General features: G+C 38.3%; 1 protein-coding gene across 5 annotated transcripts in view; it reads right to left on the bottom strand.

The window, feature by feature from the left end:
- Positions 1-24,336, bottom strand: part of PDE1A (phosphodiesterase 1A) — a 296,807-nt gene that overhangs the window by 9,363 nt on the left and 263,108 nt on the right. For all 5 annotated transcript variants that reach the window (XM_028509582.2, XM_028509580.2, XM_028509581.2 and 2 more), the window contains 3 exons: positions 22,562-22,643; positions 20,420-20,537; positions 19,206-19,351 (listed from right to left, as the gene is read on the bottom strand). In XM_028509582.2, coding sequence (XP_028365383.1) covers positions 19,206-19,351; positions 20,420-20,537; positions 22,562-22,643 — 346 coding nt within the window. The remainder of the gene's footprint in view (positions 1-19,205; positions 19,352-20,419; positions 20,538-22,561; positions 22,644-24,336) is intronic.

Below are 24,336 nucleotides of genomic sequence, written 5' to 3'. Positions count from 1 at the left end.
CCTCACGGTACACTTGGCAGGCAGGGTTTAACAGCTGTGGAAACTGAGGTGTAGGTTGAGTCATCTGTCCGAGGTTTCAAGACTATCAAGTGGCTGATCCCTCTGACAAAGTGCAACCAGAATCTTAACCTGTAGTTCTACCATTTCTCAAACTACACTCATCTGCATGTTACTTTCACCATTTGTGAGTGGAAAAAAAACAGTTTTTTGTGTGTTTTCATCTAGCGAAAATGAGAGAAGAGTCAGGGAAGTGTGTCTCCTTTGATTTTGTTCATTTTCCCATGGAGATCAAAACCACTTAGAATGTTAATCAAGCTTCATCATCATAATTTTCAATGAATTAGTACCTACTACAGAAGAAAGATTCAATAAATACTTGTGGTATGCATAATCAAAATGTTAGTGGTCTTTAGATTCTTTATGATATCCTGTAAATATCTTTTGACCAATTTTTAGAATGAGTTGAATAAGGCTACTAAACACCCAAACAGATCATTGTTTTCCCATTTAATTTAGTGTTAAGTCATCAAATTTTAGAAGGCTAATTTGGTAACTATATTGATGAAGTCCCAAGAATCAACCAAAATAGAAATCAATCTCACATATCCGGGAATACTTTAACTTGAATGAGAGACTCATGTTCTTACAAAATGTCTTCTGTGTTATTTCTCCCTCTACTGTGTGCATTTTCCTATCTAACCCAGGCTGTTTATGATGAGTTATTTGAAAGGCTGTATGGAGAGAGTCTCATTTACTTACAGCTTTTGATAGTAACAGTGAAATAAATTCTCTTGGACATAATTCCAAGTTGCCTCTATTGAATAAACTTAATAATTGTAAACTCATGCTTTAAAATAAAAGCACTTTAAGCAATCAGTCACAAAACACATTATTGATCTACAACATCCATCCAGGATTGTGGGGAGTGATGCAATCTCTATAAAGATTTGTATAACAGGATTTTTTTTCATGCTGGGGATGAACTTATTTAAAACAAATTGTGGGTGCCCTATTATCTCTTCATCAAACTAACATCAAAACTATTATCTTATTATTGTTGAACTTACTTTATTTCATTACATTTCTATTTGTTACTAGTATCTCCAGGTTTTCTTTAAATAGGGAACTTGCTCAGCATATTGTATACATGCCTAACCCAAGATAGAAAGGTGATGTGGGAACAAAGGACCCTTCTGAATGAATCTCATTCTGAATGAAAGCAGAATCATAAATTAAGATTATTGAGTGGGTCCTTATATGGGTTCTCTTTTGACTTCCATAAAAGTTTCCCAGTGAAAATTAAAGTTAGTGCAAAGTTTCTAAGATTAACTTACTACCAATTGTCTTGCAGAAGAATGGACCTAGGTTGCATTTTGAAGATGATATGAAACTAAAGTTTGAGCATCTGATTTGTGAAGGTTTTCATCATAAAACTTATATACAAAATCCCACCTGAAGAAATCTCTTAGAACATTTTTCCTTTACCCTACATTTCATATTTTTTTGGAAAAACAAGAAAATATGGAAATTAAATATTATAATAAAAGCCAAAGACTCCAGCTATAAATCTTTTTGCATGATTTCTGGGATTTCTATAGTTAACAAGGAAAAGTTATCTTAGCCAAAGAATGAATAACAGAAGAAGTAAACTCAGGATAAAAGAACAATTTTGACCACATAAAAAGTCTAAATCTAGGCATACTTTAATGGATAAAAACAAAGTAGTAAAACCTCTTTGGGGAAAGAAATAAATTGCCATGAACCAAGTTTGCTGCATTAACTAAAATATCTTCTCTTGAGAACATTTTATTTTCCTAAAGGATTCTATGCCAAGGAAAAAATGAAGGCACGTATCCTAAGTGGCAGAATTCTCAACAAAAAGTATCTAATAAAGGTTGTTCACTTTCAGCTATACAAATTAGGCAACTATATGAACTATTCAGAATACACCAGTTTTATTCCTTCATTCATTCATGCAGAAGATGGGATGGACTTGAGAGATATTTGAGAGAAACTCTGTAGGCTATCATGATGGATTAATTGCAAATGGAAAGGTTATAAAAGAGTCAACATCAATTCACTACACAACAATTCACTCCATTGATGGAATTGGTTAATTGTAAGTTTTTGTCATTAATTAAGCATAATCTCATGTCAAAATTGTTATGAGCAAGTAGTGTTTTTCCATAATATACACATTTAAAGAAGTGTTCTATGAGCTCTCCATATAGTTTAGAAGCACACATATGAACCAACAAGAATAAGAATTATTGCAGTAAACACTGAATTCTAAACACTTTCTTTACATATATCGATACATTTAATCTCACAAAAGCTCTTGAGATAGGCACTGTTTTTATGATCCTTGCTTTGCAAATAAGTAAACCGAGACAGAGAGAATAAAAGACTTGCTCAAGCTTACAGAGCTAGTAAGTGACGAAATCAGGATTGAACACAATAGCCTAGTTCCAGAGTTGTAGATCCTAACTCAGCACCATGCAGGGTATAATTTAATACCTGTGGTGTTTCTTGCTTTTTCTTCTTATGAGTTCATGACTTATCTTTGAAATTAAATCTGTTAGTAAATGATAGCCTTCCCCGTTCCACTGAGGCAGAGCCAGAGAGTAAAAATATACGTATGTGTGAAAATACATTATTCAATATCAGACACCAGCCAGCCTCAGCTAATTAATTACTAGAGTGCTCCTACTAGTCTAATATAATTAACCATTAAGTCAAGTGTTAGAGGATCACAGTAAAGCAGGTATTGAAGAGCCACACAAAATATAGACTTTCCAGGAGGAAAATGACTGGGTAACTTAACTGAATTACATATTGAACACGTAATTCACAAATCTCATCAAAAAAATCCCCAGTATATTAAGCCATTTTGCCCCTGCTGTTCACTCCTATAACAAACATTTTGTCAATGATAACTATCCCTTAAAATTTTATGAATCATTATTTATTTTTTCTGAACCATTTTTAAATAGCAGAGAACTATTATAGCATTTGTTCAGAAGGGCACATGGTAGAATATAAATGATAAACTAAGTTTATGAAAGTCACACTACCTTTTTGATGTTTTAGAAAGTGGACAGCTAGTGTGAAAATAGATGGATAAGTTTTGTTGCAGAAATGATTATCTGTTCAAAAAACATTTACTGACATTCACATTGTCTTAGGAAAGAGAGCTGCTAAGAAAGCCATTTTAACAAACATTTGAAAGCATAAGAAGTCTGACGTAGCCATCAGCTCAATCTATTCTTGTTGGGCCAGGGCAGCCAAGGAATCTTTAGTTGTTATGAATGTGGTGCGTACTCCAGTTGAGCAATCTGTAAAAGTGGGTTCCCTTTCTCTCACAGGGCCTGGTAGATTTCCAGCAAGTGGGTTGAAATCTCCACATCTTTTTGGTCAAATTAGAGCTGTCACCATGCATGCGGTTTTACTTACAGATGTTTACTAACCAGGAAAACTTATGCTTCTGAGAACAGGTTTTTGCTTCTGGAAAAAAGTGTTACTTTTTTTAACACCATCTAGAGAAAATGCTGTGAAGAAATTGTGAAAAAATAAATTTTACTTAGCATTTATAATTAGCTATGTTGGTAAGAATTATTGTGGTAAAATTATAAAATAAATATAGGTAATGTATTTGTTTAATGTTTAATATTTTTACTTTTGCTCCTGAACCCTTTTGTGATTAATGTATTCATCAATAATGATCTTGAAATAATTCTTGTTGTTTTTTGTTACTTTTTTGATTGTTGACACTATGACAGATATCCTTCATTTTCCCTCTCTTTGCCCACCTCCACCCCCCCCCCCCCACTCCCCTGGCCTTCACCACACTGTTCTCTGTGTACATGGGTTATGCATACATGTTCATATCCACAGCAGCTTCAATATTCTCTCTCCCAGCAATTGGTCTTAAAACCATTCTCCTTGAGAGTAAGCTGGACTTAATGACTTACTTCTAATGAACAGAATATAGCAGAAGTGATGGTGTTTGACTTCAGAGACTAAGTCATAAAAGGCAGCTTCTTCCTTTAGTACAGAGAATCCCAAACAAGATGGATACAAAGAGGCCCACTCCAAGACACACCGTAATTAAAATGACAAAGGTTAAAGATAAGGAGGGAATGTTAAAAACAGCAAGAGAAAAGAAGTTAATTACTACAGAGGTGTTTCCATAAGGCTCTTCTCAAAAGACACTTTGCAGGCTAGAAGGGATTGACAAAGAACTATTGAAAGTCATGAAAACCAGGGATCTACAGCCAAGATTGCTCTATCCAGCAAAGCTACCATTTAGAATCAAAGGGCAAATAATGAACTTCCCAGACAAGAAAAAAAACTAAAGGAGTTCATCATCACCAAATCAGAATTATACAAAATGTTAAAGGGACCTATTTAAGAAAAAGAAGATGATCAAAATATGAACAATAAAATGTCAATAAATACATATCTACCAACAATTGAATCTAAAAAAAACAAACTAAGCAAATGAGAACAGAGACAGAATCATGGATACCGAGAGTGTTTTGATGGTTGCCAAATGGGAGAGGGTTTGGGGGCAATGAGTGAAGAGGTGAATTCTTGTTCTTCTAATTCAACTTATTTTTTTCTTTACTTGGTTTGTTGCCTAAAAATCATTCAAGATAATAGTCTGGACATCTAGGGAGTTCAATTCTAGCTGATTTTGTCTAGAGTAGGCACTCTTAGAATCTGTTAAGAGGCCTCTAAATCTCCTGAGATAGTATAAAGAAAATCATTATTCTTTTCTTGTTTGTGTGTGTCCCACAAGTTATAATCATGCTCAATATAACTCTCCTTTTTGTAATTTAATGTAACTATAATAAGTAACTTCTGCCCTGGCTGATGTGACTCAGTGGATTGAGTGCTGGCCTGTGAACCAAAGGGTGACCAGTTCAATTCCCTATCAGGGCATATGCCTGGGTTGTAGGCCAGTCCACAGTTGGAGGCTTGTGAGAGGCAGCTGACTGATGTATCTCTCACATATTAATGTTTCTCTCCCTCTCTTTCTCCCTCCCTTTCCTTCTCTCTAACAATAAATAAACAAAATCTTTAAAAAAAATAAGTAATTTCTATAACCCATAAGCATTTCGTCATTATTATATAGTGTAAGAGGACAATTTTGGGTAATTATTTCAGACACTCTCAGGAGTGCTTGAAGAACTACAGGTGTCATGTTAGGCCAATTGTCAGGCTTTTGTTTTGTTAAGTGTGTTAATTTGAGCCAGAACTAAATTGAGCAACTGAGAGTATTCTAGAGTTAAAGTGGGAAAGAGAGGAAGAGAGATCTTGAGTTAAGAGGAATGGAAGACTAGAAGCTTTGGAGAAAGAACAAAGGTAAGTGTTGACAAATGAAGAGACTGACATTTTGTTCTGCGGTGTAATGTTAAGCCACGTTTCCTATGCCCTTTGCACGGGGCTCGTTATTAGGAGAGCATGACAAGATCTTGAGCCTAGTGTTAGCAGTGTGGAGGATACAAGGAAACTCTGATTACAAGTTCCAGTTACACTTGCTAGAGGTGAGTAGCACCTGAAAGACAAAACCTTTTCAGAGTGCTATTCCCTACCTAATGCCCCAGACCTTTCCTCTTACTGTGCCCCCATGTTCGACAGTGCAACGCCCCATCCACTGCTCTTTTCCCTGTCACCACCTTCCCTACTCCCCGCTCTCCAATGTCATGCTTTTACCCCATAGTTTTCAGAGGCTACAAATCTCCTGTAAACTCTTGCAAGTGTTTCTCGTATTACAAAGTGAAGTTAGAACAATGGATAAGGTTTGGACTATCAGAAAACATAGCAAGTACAGACATCAAGCAAAAGGATTGGGGAGAATAAACCTTACATTTAGTTTTCCCATTAACCATTTAACAGTAGTTTATTTTTTAAACTATTTTGGCTGATAAAAAATTGTACAACATAGTGGGTAATATCATTTCATTTATATGGACTCAGTTAAAATCTGATTTCCATAGCATAGAATCAATTCTCCTTTATGTGGCACTGACTGAGCTTTTACCTGACCCCAATCAGGAGCCACCAAAGATCTAAAGCTGAACATCAGTGAGTTCTAGTCTCAAAAAAAAAAAAGCCACAGGTATTTGTTTTGCATATAGGAGGCCTCTATAAATAGTTTTGAAATAACCTCAGTAATTCTCAACCTTTTGTCAGCATCCATAGTTAACATGCGTAACACACTCCAATCAAATATTTCATTATATGCCGGGGAGTGGGGGGGGGGGGGGGTGCTGGTACAGATCTCCAAAGGGGAAAGTCAGAATCTCTATCATGCATGTGAAATTGGAAATGTATCCTGTATCTCCTCTCCAATCCCATTTCTATTTCAACACTGATTTTGGATAGATCCCTGTTTAAAGCATTGTTTTCCCATTTTGAGAATGCAAGGCAGAATGTACTCCCACTGTAATATGAATCAGATATTGATGCTTACTCTTAGAAAAGGCACTTATTTGAAGGTTTGGGAGATAGGACTTTGATGACTAGACTAGAGGAGGGGACCCCAAAAATTGCATTCTATGAGGTGATAAGAACAGGATAAAGGAAGGAAGAAAGTTCACTCACTTTCCCAAGAGTAGAAGGTAAACATTTCAGGGTAGAAATGCATGACCCAAGACAGACATGTAAGGAATACCATCAACAAGATACACCTGTTGTCTCCTGTGTACAGCTCTCCTGGGTGGCACTGGCTCAGATTCATATCTGTGCTTCACCATTTGTTGATGAAATTTCCTGCTCTCCTGCTCCAGGTCTTGCTGCATTCATTTAAATGCACAAGTGTTCTATTTTGACCTGCCTCTGTGAATTACAGATAAACTATGTTGAACTTTTCAGAAATAAATAGTGTGGATGATGTTATTATGCTGCCAGGGTTGAAAACTATTGAGTTTGTCTTTATAATAAATGAATGAGCAAATGAATAAATAACATGGAAATACACACTCACAATTTAAGCTATTACTGAAGTCCTTCTAAGGTTAAGTGACTTTGGTGAATATCACCTCTTAGAACTTTATAATTTTGATCTCCCAAATGTTCCATTCTGTCAAATGCACAGTCCTGTTCTATCGTACTGATAACATAATGTAGAATGTTAGCTGAAGAGATTAAGTTGGAAATACAAACAACACAATAAATGTACAATATAATATATAATTTAATTGACTGATAATTTAAAATATTACTTTACAACTACTAGAAATATTTAAATGGTCAACAATGTTTTGAATCATGACTGGAAAGAGAACGAGCTCTCGTGTTTATCTCTGAAAGCCTTGGCTTTTCCCTGGTAACTCATCCCTTCTGAAATCCAAAAAGTACACACATATTTTCTCAAAATGATGCTTAGAATTCATAGCCATGGTAGTTTAGGAGTTATAACATAAATTGCATTATGTTTTATGTGAAGAGTTTTGATTGATTAAAAAGATAATGGGAAGGTATAATTATAATGTTTTATAAACAAATATTTATAAATATAACCTTTTAAAGTAATTCAGTGTGACATGGACATGTTTTTATTCTTTTCAAAAGGTAGCCTTTTATTTTCTTTTATCAATAGATGTAGAAGAGTGAGGAGAACTTTTGGGGACTAACAGAGAGTGCTGGCCAGTTACAGAAAGAATGTGCCCAGAACTCCTACAGGGACCTGTGAAATAAAAGGACAGAGAAATATCACAGTGGCATAATAGGTATTTGAAGTAAAACCACTGCTATATAACAGGTTTGGGAGCGATGTTTAGGCTAACAATCATATTTGTTATTCCTGAGCAGCTTATCTATCCAACCTCAAGGTGAGTTTTAAGTTTTCACCTAAGAAAAGTAAGTGCCCTCGGAGTCAGATTTCAGGAATAGAGACTAAGGCCTTCCAGCCTTGTTTCCTGATGACTCCTGGGTTTCCCCCCAAAGAAGCACAGGAGGAGGATGAAGTAACATTCAGATGGGATTACACTTCATTGCTCTAATGGCAACTTTTTCACACCCAGCGAAACCACCAGGAAGAATCAGCTTGATTCCCTTTGTGGAACTTTCCAAAAGGGACTAAAGGAACTATGGGAGGCAAATTCAGAAAGTATGAAAAAATAGTTTCTTGCAATTATTCCTAAAGCTGCCTTGTAATAGTGGGAAACTATAACTCACCCCACCATTCTTTTGACCTTGTTTCTGTAAAAACTAACTTGAACATGCAGCTTATAGATACATATCATGTTAGTATAAGAATTCTAGGAACTAACTTCAAAAGATACAGACTCTGACCTTCAGTCATTCCAGCTCCGGGAGACTTGCTGACTTTCAACCATGGAGCCAGGATGACATGAATCCAGGATGACAAGAACCAGGAAAATGAAAACCAGGATGATGCACACCAGACCATCACTTGACCAGTTTCAAGGTCTTTATCAGAATGGACTGTGCTCGTCTGCATGAGGAGAACTTTTCAACTCCTTCCATTGATCTCTTCGTTCTGTTCTCCTCTCCCTCCTTACAAAATCTGCCTGCATTGAGAGAAGGAGATGGGCTTTGGGACAAGAGTCCCCCATCTTCTCAGATTGTTGGCACCTGAATAAACCCTTTTCCTTCTCCCCAGCACCTGTCTCACAAGTCTGGCTTTCACTGCAGCAGGCAGCCAGACCTGCATTTGGTTAAAACTAAGTTAGAAACTGAGTAGAAATAAGAGTGAATCAGTTATTTATACTATGTTATAGTGTTCAATTTTTAAACTGGCTTTTATGATCCTGTCAGTACTTTCTAAGAAAAATAGCTTAAGTAACTGAATTAATGTATTTAACATGCCTTAGGATTGGCACAAAACAAAGAATCTTGCCTTATTTTTAAAGTCAGATTTTCCTATAATAAAAAATGTTTCTGAGCCCTGGCTGGTGTGACTCAGTGGACTGTGTGCCATCCTGTGAACCAAAGGGTCACCGGTTTGATTCCCAGTCAGGGCACACGCCTGGGTTGCAGGCCAGGTCCCCAGTAAGGGACATGTGAGAGGCAACCACACATTATTGTTTCTCTCCCTCTCTTTCTCCTTCCCTTCTCCTCTCTCTAAAAATAAATAAATGAAATCTTTTAACAAATGTTTCTGTTTCAGTATACCTCTGAAACATTCTTAAAAATTTACAATCACACTAAAAAACTCAAAGAATTTAAAATTATGAATTAATTTGCCTCATGTCATTCAGATAGTTTTTAGTCATTCATATTGAAAGAAAAATTAAGCTCTAGTATTTTTCTTCAACGTGTTAATATAGTGATATTGTTTTAAAGTTAATTGAACAATCATATTATTTTTAATTTCTCTTCTGAAAGAACTACAAAAGCTGTGTGCCTTGTTGCTGAGTTGAAACTGTGAGCTCTTAACTAGTCTGGTTTTGTTCCCACTGTTTGTTCCCACGGCCCACGCCCAGGTGTTGTTTGCAGAAGTGCCAGAAACAAAAGCATATGCTCTAAATCATTAGATTCAAAAGTCTCGTCTGTGTTGGGAACAAAGTTTCTTGGAAAATACTTAGTCAAACTCCATCTTCCCACCCACAACTCCAGAAGGTATATAGGTTTCTCCTTCACTGGACATGGACTGAGGTTTTCTCCAAGAGAAGCAATAAAGGTAAGAGGAGAACTCATATTCCTGGTGAGAGAGGTTTAACTTACTGTTCCAGTGGCATTTTTGTTTTTTTACAACCTATGGAACCCAAAGAAAGACATGGAGAAAAGAGTTGGAAGACACAAGAAAGCTAAATACCTATGGCCTCGGACATAGAACCCTGGGTTTTGCCGGTGCTGTCACATTTTGAGTGTGAAAATGACTGAACCCAGGTCCAGCTGCCTCCTGCGATGATAGCCAAACTCATGAGAAAAGTCCTGGGGAAGGAGAGTGGTTTATTCAAGTGCTGGTCACCTGAGAAGATGGGGACTCACATTCCAAAGCCCATCATCACAACTCAGTGCCGGCAGAGGTTTTTATAAGGAAGAAGGCAGAACAAAGAGAGCAAGGGAGAGGGTTGAAAAATTCTCTATGTGCAGACCAGTACAGTCCATTCTGATATGGCAAGTGATGGTCCCATGTGCACCATCCTGGTTTGTCATCCTGGCTTCACGTCATCCTGGTTTATGTCATCCTGGCTCCATGGTTGAAGGTTAGCAAATCTCCCCGAGCTGGGATGACTGAAGGTCTGAGTCTGTATCTTTTGAAGTTAGTCCCTAGGATTCTTATACAAGCATGCTGTTCATCTACAAGCTACACATTAGTCAGAGCCAGCACTTACAGGAACAATGTCCAAAGAATGGTGAGGTGGGTTACAATTCCCCACTGTTACATAAAATGTGAAAGATTTTAGAAAAAACTCAAAGATTCAGAAGTAGAAGAGACCTTTATCATTTTCTCTTATCTGGAATTCTAAGAGGTGGCAGAATTTAAAAATTTCAACTCATTTTATGAGGTTAGTGTAACCTCAATACCAAAACAAGACAAGGTCAGTATGAGAAACAAAAAAGATAGATTAATTGCATGCATGAATATATATATTTTAAAGCCAGCAAAAGTAATTTTGAAAAGTTAATTCATCATGATTAACTTGGGTTTATTTGAGGAATACAAGGTGATTTGACATTAGGAAATCTATTAATATAATTCACTGTATGAACCATTTAAAAAGAAAAATCATATAAATTATTTTAAAAGCTACAGAAAAGACATTTGACCAAACTAAATGTTTCATTTAAAATTTATTTTCTTAACAAATTATTTATTGATGGGAATATAATTAACTTCATGAAGAAGAGATCAAAGAAATTGAGAAATATCACACTTAGTGCTGAAACATTAACTACCTCCCCTTTAAATTTAGAGGCAAGCTGAATGTCATCGCCACTTCCATTTTAGAGTGTTCTGGATAAACTTGCCAGTTAAATGGGCTCAGGGAAAACAGTTATAAAAGGTATTCATTTGGGAAAGAAAAAACGGCTTTCATTATTTGCAGAAAATCACTATTCAAAAACAAGTGTATTTCTACACACCAGCAAGAAATAGCCATTCACAAAAACAACAAAGAATATAAAATACTGAAGGAAAATCCAACAGGGTATATTCAAAATTTAAATATTAAGTGATTATATATAAAATAGTACAAGGTGGGGCCAATGTAGATTTATAGTTGTTGGTATGAAAAATAATTCAGTAAATAATAAATAATAACATAAAAATAAACTCTGTTTCATGTACTCGCAACTGTATGCCTACTTTTGACCCACCTTGTATATGCTTACTATAATGGCTAACACATAAAATGCTAATAAGATTTTTTATCATTATTTTTATTATTATTAAGAAAAAGTAAACTTTCTGAGAAACATGAAAAAGACCTATGAATGATAGAGTATACATGAATAGGAAGATAATCTTATAAAGATGGCAATTCTTCCCAAGTTGATATCAAAGTAATTCTAACTAAAATATTAATTTTTTTAATTGGGGTGACATTGGTTCATAGGGTTATAGAGGTTCCCGGAGCCCTGTTCTATGGCACATGATCTGTATATTGCACTGTGTGCCCACCACCCAAAGTCAGATCATCTTCCTATGAACCAATGTCACCCCAATAAATTTAATTTAGAGAAATCCTAATTTTTTGAGTGGCACATATGAGCCACTTAAGCCAAAATCAGGTCTCAAAAAGTTCAAATGCATGATATCATACTGAATATATTCTGTGACTCGAAGGCAATCATGGGGGAAATAAGTTACAAAAAGAAACTAGAAAACACTTGTGTGCTGAAAATTTTAATGCCTACTTTAAAGTGTCAAATTTGCTCTAAGCTAGCTCAGGTTTCCTTCCTGTTCTAAACAGCTGTGATTCATGCACAATGCAAATCTGGAGTTCCCACGTTGCATCTCAGTTCCCACGTTGCCTCCTTTTCTGTTTTAAATCTTCTTTGAGCCTAGAATTTTAGGATTTGAATTAGTATCAAATAAATCATAAAATTACTCAGTACAGGAAGAGACATATTGCTTTCCATTCCAGGCTGACCACTGTGGCCCCCACCCCCCACCCCTGGATTCCATTCTGGGACATAACTAGTTTTCTTAACTGTACATGATTTCTCTGGTTGTTAATTAGGAATCTATCACCCATTCACTACCATTATAGGCAGATGCGCTTTTGTTGGGAACGGCCCTGACTGGTATCAGAAGCTGAAACCCCCACCTAGGCTAAGGCTAAGGGAACACCCTTGGAACCTTAAGCCAGCAAGGACACAAAAGCTTATCTCCCTGGCAGGAATGCTGCTTCTGCTGCTTTATTCATAACTGAACCCCAAAAAGCTTGGTCGGTTAGCCAAAGACAGGTAAGATTCCCCACGGGGGGAATGACTTAAGACAGGCACGATCACTTTGGGAGGCCCCCCAAAAGAAGGACTTAGGGGGCTGCAGCAAAAGGGGGTGATGGACCCTCTCTCCTGGGCTTTGACATAGCCTGAGTTCTCAAGTCTGGGAGAAAATCTCCTTATCTCTTGGTTGCCTTAGTTCCCTTGCTCCACCTAAGCCTGAAACAATGACAGGGTGGTGCAGCTCTGTGCTGAAAAGGACGGATTCCCAGGTGATCAGGCCTAAGAAAGAATATGTAAATTACTGTGAAACCTCCTTTGTTTAGAATGCTCTCAGTTGAATGAGAGGGGTCCAAGAGGAAGTTAGTTTGTTCCTCAAAGTCTTACAGCTCTGTGACCCCAACTCAAAATAGACCAGCAGAGTTCCTTGTTTTCTATAGTTCCTTACTGTACTTTACCTGAATTATTATGCAAAATGAGCCCAATAAAAGCATGTATGGACGGTAAATCGGGGTGCTCCCCACTAGGGGGGGTGGCCATTTCGTCCCTACTTCCCCAAAGAAACTGGTCTGTCTCTGTGCATGTGTTTCTTTCTCCCGTGTTTTTCGGCGAGCCGTCCGCAGCGTTCCGTGGTCACTGCTGGCCGGTGACCCATGCGCAACACGCTTTCATTTTTTTCTTACTTCCTTGGGTGTCTTGCTCTTAAAGCTGCATCATATATCAGAGGTGAGCAGAGACTGGGCAAGGATTTGTGGGAATGTCTGCTCCTTCATTAAAGTAGATGTTATTTATAGTCAGTTTTTTGAAGTGAAGAAAAGTGACATGATTTGCCTGACACTTATAGGTAGAAATAGGAGAGTGACTCTTCTCACCATGTCCCTCCACCTGCCTCACTAGAAAGATACACACACACATATATTCTTTTAAAAAGATTTTTAAAAATTTATTTGAGGGAGAGAGAGAGACTTGTTCCACTTATTTATGCATTCATCAGTTGATTCTTACGCATGCCCTTGTTACAGGGTGCAGTCAAGAGGGGGGCCCCAAATAGGCATTTGAAATGCGGTCCAGAACTTAAGGTGTCCAGGAGATTTTAAGATGTCTTCATCCCCCACCCCAGGGTGTGGGTTGGGGGAAGGGACAAATGGAGCAGGGCCATTGAGAGCTGTTTTGCATAGCAACAGCCTAGCAGCTAAGCTCTGGCGTGGTCGTTTGGCATATCTATAACCTTTGACTGGTTGCATAGATAAGTTAAGTAGCTGTGATCAGCTCTAAGCCAGGGGAATGGAAGTAACTTCCCCACCCAGATGTAACTGGGGGGGAGGGGCGGGTCACCTGAGTTACAGAGCCTGCATGGGAGCTCAGAGAGGATTGGCTCCAGGACATGGGGCCACGCCTGCCCAAATTCATGATGGCAGCCCAGTAAAGCTGGAAGGATATGAGCTCTGGCATGTGAAGCCGAGTGTGGGAGGAGTCGGAAATGAGGCTGCAGAGGAAGATTGGCCGCGGGGATTTAAAAGCCAGATTTGGCGGCCATTGAGGAACTGAACCATGCACAGCCCTGGGAGGAGAAGCACGTGGACTTGACGGAGTGTAGACTCCTGCAGCCCTGAGGAGAGAACCACGCGGCCTGGCAGAGTGGGGACCCCCACAGCTTTAGAAGGGGGAACTACCACCTGGTTTTAGCAGAGATCCCGGTGACTCAGCTGAGGGTGCTGGGAACCCAGGGAGGTCTCCCAGTCGAGAGGGAGTACTAACTGGGAAGAACCAGAGGACTGCCTGAGCCATGGACTTCTATTTCCTTTCCTGAGAAACGGTACTCTGGACTGGGCAAAGGGGGAAGGAAGGAAGGACTGTGTCTGTTTGTGGGTGTTTTAAGGGACTTTGGGATTTTGGTGAAGACATTAGGTCACTACTTTAAGTTAGTATAGCACTAAATAAACATTTCCTTTCCTTGTCACAAATCTCTGGCATTGAGAGACGTCTTTCCTCTGGCGGCGGACATAACGGACCCGGGGCCTTCTTTCAATAATAGTATATTGTCCCAGGCCCCCCTTGTTGTGTTCTGTAACACCCTGACTAGGAATCAAACCTGCAGCCTTGGTGTATCAGGATGATACTCAAACTAACTGAGCCACCTGGTCAGGGCCACACATACCTCCTTAAAATTTCCTATCTGCTTGGGGCAAAGACTTAAGGTGCTGAGGAATACTGAGTAGATTATGAAAGCATTTTCTTTAAATAAACAAGATTTAACCAAAATAGTAAACCATTTGGGATCGAGAAAAGCATTTTTTATTTTTTGAAAAGGCCTCATGTCAAAATGGAATATGTTTATATACAACATTCTTAGATGGATGTTTTCAGATCCTTAATAAAAGGTTGGTCAGTGAAATTACTCTTTTAAAAACTCTGTTGTTGTTATTGTTGTTGTTAGCGCTGATAACCCAGAAGCTTCGTTCTTTGGAGCCTAAGCAGCCACACCTACCACTGCTCTAGGATGAGTGGAATGTTTTTAGATTTGCTGAAATACAGCTTCAGGGCTAATGTGATGATAACCAAACATTCTGGATTCTGTTCAGAGCCTCAAAATTTAATTAATATTGCAAAGCTCTAAGCATCATATAACTTTCTTATTCTCATCTCAAAGCAATTATCATAAAATTTCACCTTCACTGCATTTAAGACTAAGTATATACACATATTTGCATGTAGCAGATCACATTTTTCATTTTTATTATAAAATATTCTATTCATACACATGGATTATATGTACATATATAAAACACATGTTAGGTAAGGCCATTTGTGTATCTAGCATCCAACCTAAGAAATAAATATTACTAATTTCTAAATAGATCCTCAACTTCCCCCTAGATTCTGAATATTTCCCCCTCATTCTTTAGTTTTATTCTGTATATTATAAAACCTATTGTTTAGATTACAAGTTTTTAAAATGTTCTCGAAATGGCATCTTGCTATATTTCAGCAGTTTGCATATTTTGTTCAGTATTGTTTGCGTCTTTTATCCCTGCTGATTCTCACAGCTAAAGTTCATGTATCCTAATGGTAGTATGGTCTTCCATAATGTGAATGCACGACAGTTTATGAATTTGTTATACTATTTTTTCAGGTCTTTTGCACTCATAAACAATGCTGCTATGAACATTTGCTCATGTCTTCTGACACACATGAGCAAAAGTTTCTCTAGGGTGAAATTATTGGGAAACAAGGCATGTACATCTTCAATTTTGCTGAGACGCCAATTTGTTCTGCAAAATAATTATATAAATTTACACATACACAATTAATGTGTAAAAACACCAAAAGTCCTGGCATAATTTTGACTCTTGATTTTATAATCCACATCTAATCTGTTAACAAATCTTATCTGTTCTGCTTTCAAAATATATCCAGAATCCAATCTCTTTTTGCTATTACTTCCTCCTCACGCACACTGGCTTAAGCCTCCACCTTTCTGGGTCTAGATTGGAGACACTTTGCTCCCTTCCTCCCCCACTACCACTTGGTTTAACCCCATTCCTTCTCCTGAGTCATGAGCAATTTCCTCTGTTTTGGCTTCCTGGTTTTCATGTTTGCCTCCCGAAGAGAATATTTTCTATTCTGTAGCTAGAGAGACCCTTTAAAAACTTCAATTCAGATCACTTTATTTTCTTTTTCAAAATTCTACAGATTTGGTTACCTATCTGTCCTTGGCCAAAACCAGTGGTGTGGCACCATGTATCACACTGCCTATGTTGTTGCCACTCGCTCAGCGTCCCTGAGCTTCATTTGCTTCCTGTCATTTTTGCATGTCAGGCAAGCTTGACCTCCCAGATATTTTGCTGATTATTTCCTCTGCCTGGAAATGTATTTCCCACTCTTTACCCAGACCTCCCCATAGCACTTTCTAACTTCCTTCATGTACTTACTTAAATGACCACTTCCTCAGAAAAGCCTTTCCTGACTCCTTATTTAAAATTGCAATCCTACTCCTAACTTCCACTCCCTCCTTCATGAGGATAGGAATTACCGGCTCTTCTGTTTTTGCCATATTCCTAATCCCTAAAACACTTAATAGAAGGAATATAAATAATAATTACAGTAATGATAGCCACTCATGTAGTGCTACTATTCTAGGTACTTCTAAGCAGACTGCATAAATCAACTAACTCATTCAATTCTCTCAAAAACCAATGTGGAGGAGGGACTTTCTATTCCAGCAATATAAAGAGTTTGTTTCCTCTCCATAAAAAACAAGTGTAAGGTTGAAAAATATGGACAAAAACAACTATTCCATCGCACTGGAAATCAATCAGGGCAACACAACACTTTGAGAAGCATTTATTCATGAAAAATTGCTGGAGGTTCCAGTGAGAACAGCAGGAAGCTGTGGCCTTGCCAGGAGCCAGCTGCTCCAGGCTCCCTTCTGCCAGCCCTGGCTGGAGGATGGCTAAGAAACCAGCTTTGCTGCCGCAGGTGGTAGGCTCACTTTGGATAAAGAAGGGAGGGCAATGACCCCTGGTTTCTCCTACATGAAGTGGGAAATTAAGTTGAGAAAAAGTGGGGAAAACCCACAGTTTTTGAGGCCCAGGGTTGTGCTCCCATTTTGGGGTAAGTAGTAGACCAGAAGGATTTAACAGAAGAATCCTGGCAATCAGAGGCCCCAGTGGGCTGAGATAGCCCTCCACACCCCGGCTGCCTGAGAACCTGTGCATGCCTGGAAGGCACTCTGAAAGAGTCTTCCTGCACTAGCTGGATTTTGCAAAACAGGGGTAAAGGAAGTCATTCTTATATTCTTGAGTTTCAAGGACATATTTTGAATTTTATTAAGTGCAAAGTTTGCATTTTTAAACTTTTTTAATATCAAAGATAGTTTTCTAAGGTTTTTGTGTTATTTGGTAAAAAGGAAACACTACTACTGATTAACTTTACTATTATCTACTGTTAAATACCCATTTAAAATGTTCTAACTAATTAGACTTATGGGGCTGGGAAAATGTTAGTTACTAATTCAGATAAAAGCATTATATCAGTATTTCTTTTATTTTTTAATAGGAGAGGTAGAGGAATAATAAGATATCATGTAGGATTAATTAACTGCTTAATTAAGCAAATATTTGCTGAGTGTCTCTTACATGCCTAGCACTGTGCTAACTGCTGAGGATACACTGGACAACACAGTCAACCACAGGTGCCAAACCCAAGGCCCTCAGGCCGAATCCCGCCCTCCACCTTGTTTTATCCGGCCTCACACCCTGCCACACCAAGCTCCTTGCCTCTAGTTAAGGAGTAGTTACACTGAGTAGTTACACAGTCCTAAAATTACATTCACCCTTTGAAAGCAACTGCAAGGCTGATGTGGCCCCTGGAGAGAATGAATTTGACACCCCTGCAGAGTAGACCATGGCCAACTTTTATGGGTCACACATTCCTCCATGGAAGACATGATAAATAAGGAAAGGAATCAGCAAATATCATTGATTATTGATTAGTGGTATCACTTGAAGTGACTAAACTGTGCTCTAATAGGGAAAAAGAGGACAGGAGACATACTTCACTTTCAGTGGCCAAGGGGGGTTTCTTTTGGGAGCTGCGCAGCATGGGGCTTTAGGGAGTTGTATTTAAAAAGAAAGAGTGGATTTTGGCTCTTTCATTTACTGATTGTGAGATTTGGGGCAAGTCACAAAACCGTCCTCTGCTTTGATTTCCTTATCAGTAGAATGGGAATAGTAATAGTATATAACTTGTAAGATCCATGTGAGAATTAAGTGAAATGAGTACCATATTTTTCAGACCATAAGACACACCTAGGTTTTAGAGGAGGAAAATAGGGAAAAAATTTTGAAGCAAAAAATGTGGTAAAATATTTAATAACATAAATAACATAATATTTTACTAATGTAAATGTAAACAGAACTCAACAGCAGCATTAACAACCACTATTCCTCCCAAATTTGGTGGGGAGGGCATCTTTGTAGTCCAAAAAATATGGTAATTAAATGCTGTGTTTTTTAAATTAAAACAGGCCTGCCAGCGAAGAAAGAATCAGCCTTGCAGAGAGATCCAAGATAATTCCTGGCTGAAAAAGCAATCAGTGCAAAGAACCTGGGTCTTCTAAAAAGTCAGAAGTCCACTGTGCAGGGAGTATGGAGCATGGGTGTGACAGAGCTGCAGGAGGGAGTGTGAGAAGGCAGGGGCTGGATCTGGAATTTGAAAGCTAGTTTCCTGCATGAAAGTTAATGATAGATACTAACTCACATGCCCTGTAAATGAAAGAATAATTTACTTGAATCAGAAAATATGTCAAAAATAACTAGAGCTAGCTTCACATTTGTTTTCCCTGGTCATAAATTACAGATACCTTATCCAACTCATGAAACTGTCAGCCAAGAAAGTAAGTTAGTCAAATTGAAAGAAGAAAGAAACAAAAACAAAAAACCCAGGCACCCAAATCTCTGACACTAGGTGTCAACATTCCTAAGGCCCACGGCAACACAAAAGCCACCTGCAAAGCCTAAAACTCAGGCTCAAAGGTACCTCTGGAAATGAACAGGGGATTAACATGCCAGGTAAAGCCTGTCACCAGTTTATTGTCACAGCCTTTCTATGCCCTTCACCAACATCCACTGAGGCATACTTCTGTGGCCCATGAGGCAGAAGCAGGGCAGAATCTCCTTTTAAGAGATAAACCCATAATCCAAGGGTAGCTAAATTCCAAATTCTACCCAGGGCTTGAATATTTTCTAAAAGAATAAATCTAGGAGGAAAAAGTCCAGAATCTCAGAGGCGCAAAGGCAGAAAAAGGGATGGCAGTGAGACTTCATAAACCGTTCTACCTTGTGCGGCCAGCTCTTTCCACCTCTCCTTGTTCTGCTGGATGATGTCCACCAGGTTGTTCTTGAAGCTCTTCAGGTCCACACTCGCAAGGGAGTAGTCTGGGGAGTAGGTTCCGTCATTCACGGTGCCTTTCACATTCGATCGCCTAAACAAATCAGCAGTGTAAACCCATAAAGGTACTCGAGCTAACAGTAACAACCAAACCAACCAGAAAATACCGAGGTCATGATAGGGGGTGAGAGAGTAAAGCCTGAAACGCTTTATAAAACCAACTGGGGAAGCCAGATGGCAGATGCTCAGGCTTCGTTTCAAGCACATGTCAGTGCTACTCACCTGCATTCTTTCCTTGCTTCATGGAGAGCCAGACTCTGTCAGGGGTGCCCTGCATATGTCAGAGACTCTCAGAGCAGCCAGTGGGGATGATCATTTTTAGAGGGTGGAGGGGCCTTAGGAGGGCAACAGAACCTTGGGGTGACCTCACTTACTAGTGAGTCCATTAACGAATATCACCAAAGAGGCATCACACTTCTGGAGCCCGAAGTAGGCAATGGCGCCTGCTCCTTCCCCTACCATTCAACCTCCAGGCTGACCTGGATCTTTCTCAGGTAGAACATTTCCTCAGTTTCCTCATTAGGGGAACATTTAGGGCGCCTGTCAGTGTACTACTAGGAAGAGTTATATGTTTAGATGGATAAGAGTTTAGCATGATTTTTCTGCAATTGGAAGTTTTAGTAATATCCCTTAGAAAATTTATTGATGAAATATCAAGCTTAAAATAATGTAAGTTGCATATATGATGGTCATGTTATATATGTTCATTGTATTCATATCATTTAAAAGGCTAACTTTGATAAAGGCATCTTTCTAGATATACAAATGGTTGTGATTGATTTGTTTGTAAGCAAAATAACACAGTCAGATATGTTACTATGTCCAGGATACAATGCCTACGTCTTCAATAAAAATTCAAATAACTTTATTCTCCTTGGTAGTGAATACTATCTGGCACACTCCTTAATACTTTGAGATTTTCGTAGCAGAAATCAAGTTTATTTCAAAGGCATATGCAATATAATACATGGACACTAGGTGGCAATACTATCTAAAAATTCTTAAATTTTCTGCCTAGATGTAAGAAATAATAAAGATAATCATAAATGAAAGTTTATGAAACATCACAAAGATAAAAAATAAAGCAAAAAAAATATCAAACCTGCTTGCTCCATAAGAATTTTTGGTTTTTGAGTCTTCCTCTATAAGAGGAATAATAATTTTCTCTGTTGAGTCCGTCAGGAGAGAAAATGTTGGCTCTACTATGAAATCAATAAAACCTACAAGAGCAAAAAAAGATAAATTCAAATGTTACAATTTACTAAAGTCTAAAAATAGTAATAACGAAGAGTCTCTGATGTTCCTGATAGCAAGCATCAACTATATGGGTTTATTCATGCCTTGCAATGATTTTTATCCAACACAGTCTACAGGGATGTTCTAACAGCTGCATAGAATATTCTCTCAAGTAGTGCAAGTGGCTCGATTTAAGCTTCCTAACTCAAGTGTATTACCTTTCCTACTTACTGTTCAGCATCACACTATTTCCTGTTAACAATAAATTAATATCTAACCAGATTAATATACTTGGCTTTCTCAATGAAAGGGATCATCACCCTTTCTGAAAGGTCTTCACTTGATTGTTGAATTTTATTACTGACCAACCAGAAATAATATTTAAGCTTCAAAGAAAACGAAATTGAAGTTTTTTCTCAGGTAATAGGAAACCAACCACTTTTTCTCCCCCTCTGATTAGTCAGAGCTTTCTGCCAGTATGTTAATATTCCATATTGCTGTTTGTTATTCTCTGGATATCAAGTGTTAGGTCACAGTGTGTGGGCATGTTCTGTCAAATCAGCAAAGAGAACACTACCATCTCTGGGAGATGGCATTAATCTCACTGCTTGGAGATGTCAGAACGAATAAAGACTTTTACATTTATAGTGCTCATCAAGACAGAAAATGACACATGAAGAGAATAGGGCACTTACCACCGAGTCTCTGGGTGGAGGAAAATGCAAACTATTCTAAGCATTGCATACATTCAACCCCCCAAGGTCCCAGGAGAGGTGGTGCTGGCAGTCCAGTGCTTGTTGCTTGAAACACTCCTGGGAGCAGTGGACTACCCTCTGAATGCAGGAGAGTAACTAGAGGGAGGCTTTTTAGGTAATAGTGTCTCGAGCAATACCCACACTTGAAGAGTAGCCCATCCACCAGATGTTCAGATATAATTAATTCACATTTCAGATAACTGGATTGGTCATAGAATACATTATGGTACATTTTTAATTAAAAAAAAACTTTAATAGTTTTGTATATTAATTGGTGCCTTGAGGTCAAAGCAATGTTAATTGGCCACCCAGGTACTACTTAAATTTCTGGCTATGCTTTTAAATGCCTGGGATATAGGCTGTCTAATAAGAGGTCATTTGTACTAACATAGCAGCAATTTTGATTACAACCACAAGTCTCAGAAATTTCTGCTTCTCCCAGGTTGCCTGGAGAGGTCCTTAGTCTGCCACACTATCGCCTGCACATAGATACCTGTGTTATGGTGTTTAAAAAACCAGCTGTTGGGTGGGAAGGGAGAAAGGTCAGAGCAAGAAGCTTTCTTACAGCTCACCCCATTGGTAGGAGGGGAGCTGCAACAGCTACAGGGGTAAGGCAGCCATCTAATACTGACAGAGTAATGCAGATGCTGGCCCAGGGAATGACTACTACAAATATTTGAACTGTGCAGCATAGTGGTAATACATTTTAATAATGGGCTGCACTTGAAGTCTCCAACACAAATACAAATAAAAAGAATGAATATGGTGGAAAGTGGTATCATTTTACAGATTTCTTATTGTTGGCTTATCTATTCATATCGTAAGAATTTTTTCCAAAAGGATATGAGTTAGCATGTTAAACATATTATGCAAGCTTAGTGATAACAGAACTGAAATATTAATATTTTTATTAAATTGTTCTATATTCAAAAGATTAAATTACAGAAAACAATAATCAGCCACAAAAATGGCAAAAAATGCTCTCTCTTCCACAAGATTAAAATCATCTTTTTTTGTAAAAGGATTATGAACAGAATAATAATTTAACTTACTCATGCTGCTTTATTGAACTCATTTTGGGAGAATGTTTTAATAAAGTCTACGATTTACATATAGATGTGTCTAAAGAACAAATTTATCATGACTATGGAATGAGGTTCTCATGGAAGTCACCAGTTTGAACAGCACAGTGTATCCATTTGAAAACTGACAAGCACACACCCACTCTCTGTGACCACCCATGTCCCACATACCTATTTGTGACTGGGCCACCATCGTCGACTTCCGGTCACAGAGTGGGGAAAATGGAAGCCCTAACTCAGCTTCTTTATCTCCCTGCAAAAAGGAGAGCTCGTTAGTGTACAGACTTGATTTGGAGAAGCTGAGATAACAAACAGCCTAGATACACAGCCAAAAGCCACAACTTTCATTTCTTAACTGGCACTGTGTATTTATTTATTTTGGTAACACCAAAAGCTGTAGTCTAAGTTTATATAATTCTATTCAGATGGTCTGCTTTGGGAACATACTCCAAAGGAAAAAAGAAATGGACATTTTCAGCATGTGGATTTTGCTGTATAACATCTCGATTATAGACACACCTTGCTCTTTGGAATTTTCTGAAGTCACCATAAAATAGTTATCTCAGTGTGTTATTTCACATTTAATTAACAATCCAGCTCACAAATTTTTCTGCTTTTTTTTTGTCCTGTGCCAAATACATCAGCAGATATTCCATATCAAGAATTCTTAATTACACTGCTTTGGGAAATTAACATATGAGCATTTTGAAACATCTTTCTACTTATTAACCAATTTTATTTGAACTTCCAATAATAAGTAACAAAGAGTGTGTTCACTCATGGTCAGGTTCTGAAATCAGGAGACAAAGGCAGGGGTCTTCACTCTTGAATATGCCATGAAATCCAGGTGACCGCTGAGCTGCCGTCTGGGGATGCAGAGCTTCCATTCATTTTGCTTTTCCAGCATTTCCTCATTGTGATTTTCACAGCATCGTGTCAATACCTTTTATTGGTGTTAATGTTTTATTGACTATGTATTCGGTGCATTTCCTCTAAACTATGCTTCTGATTATGAGGAGTGGGAAATTTGATGTCAGAATTGTTTGAGAAATCTAGATATGGTCACCAAAGAAACAGCTACACACAGGAACATTTCACCAGGCTAGGACTTAAAGCAAATAGGGAGTAGCATTTCTGTTGTCCTCTCCCATCAACTGTACTCGTTCCCCTAGAGAATAACAACATCCGTTCCATTTGGAAGTCATGTTTATACCCAGCTTCACGGACAGACGAAAGGGGATTATTAGGGCCATCAGCCTTGGAGTCCCGAGACACAGTATCGAATCACTGTTGTTCAGCTGGCTACTGTATTTTGCCATGTCTAATGCACAAATTTTTGAGGGAAAAATAAACATGTGCATTATACATGGTATAATGATTGCATGATCTCATGTATGATGCACACAAAATGTGGGTGCATATTATATACAGCAAAATACAGTATCTCTGCTACTTTAGCTATTCCAGAGCCTTGGCTAAAATCGATTCTCCTCATCCGTTACCTGACTTGGTAACTTTGGCTTACTCATTTTAGGAATAAAGATAAACTAGTATCTACCAAATAGAATTGTCCTAGGGTTACCTAAGCTACTGTACATGTCAACGAGCTCTTCATAGAGGTTGTGTTGTCATTTGACTGTGCTGTTTTAGGAGGCCAAATATATACTTTTAAAGATCAGTAACTTACTGAATACACACATGTTCTGAGGTATTGACTCATATAAGTGATTGGAGCAAAATTACAGGGCCCTAACATCACTAAGCTCAACTAATTAACCAGTGTCACTCAATTATACCCCTGGATCTCTGCCTCTGTCCTTGGGGAGGAGCCTGCAGGTGTGGACGTGGAGGAAATGACCCCCTGGGCATGGAGAGAAAGGAGGTCTGAGGTGCTCAGGCCTGGCCGCTCATGCCTGTCTCTGGGATTCCCTCAGAGTTTGCTGAGA

The sequence above is a fragment of the Phyllostomus discolor genome, chromosome 4, assembly GCF_004126475.2.
Source record: "Phyllostomus discolor isolate MPI-MPIP mPhyDis1 chromosome 4, mPhyDis1.pri.v3, whole genome shotgun sequence".
NCBI classification, from domain to species: Eukaryota; Metazoa; Chordata; class Mammalia; order Chiroptera; family Phyllostomidae; genus Phyllostomus; species Phyllostomus discolor.
This window is presented reverse-complemented; position numbering and strand designations above follow the sequence as displayed.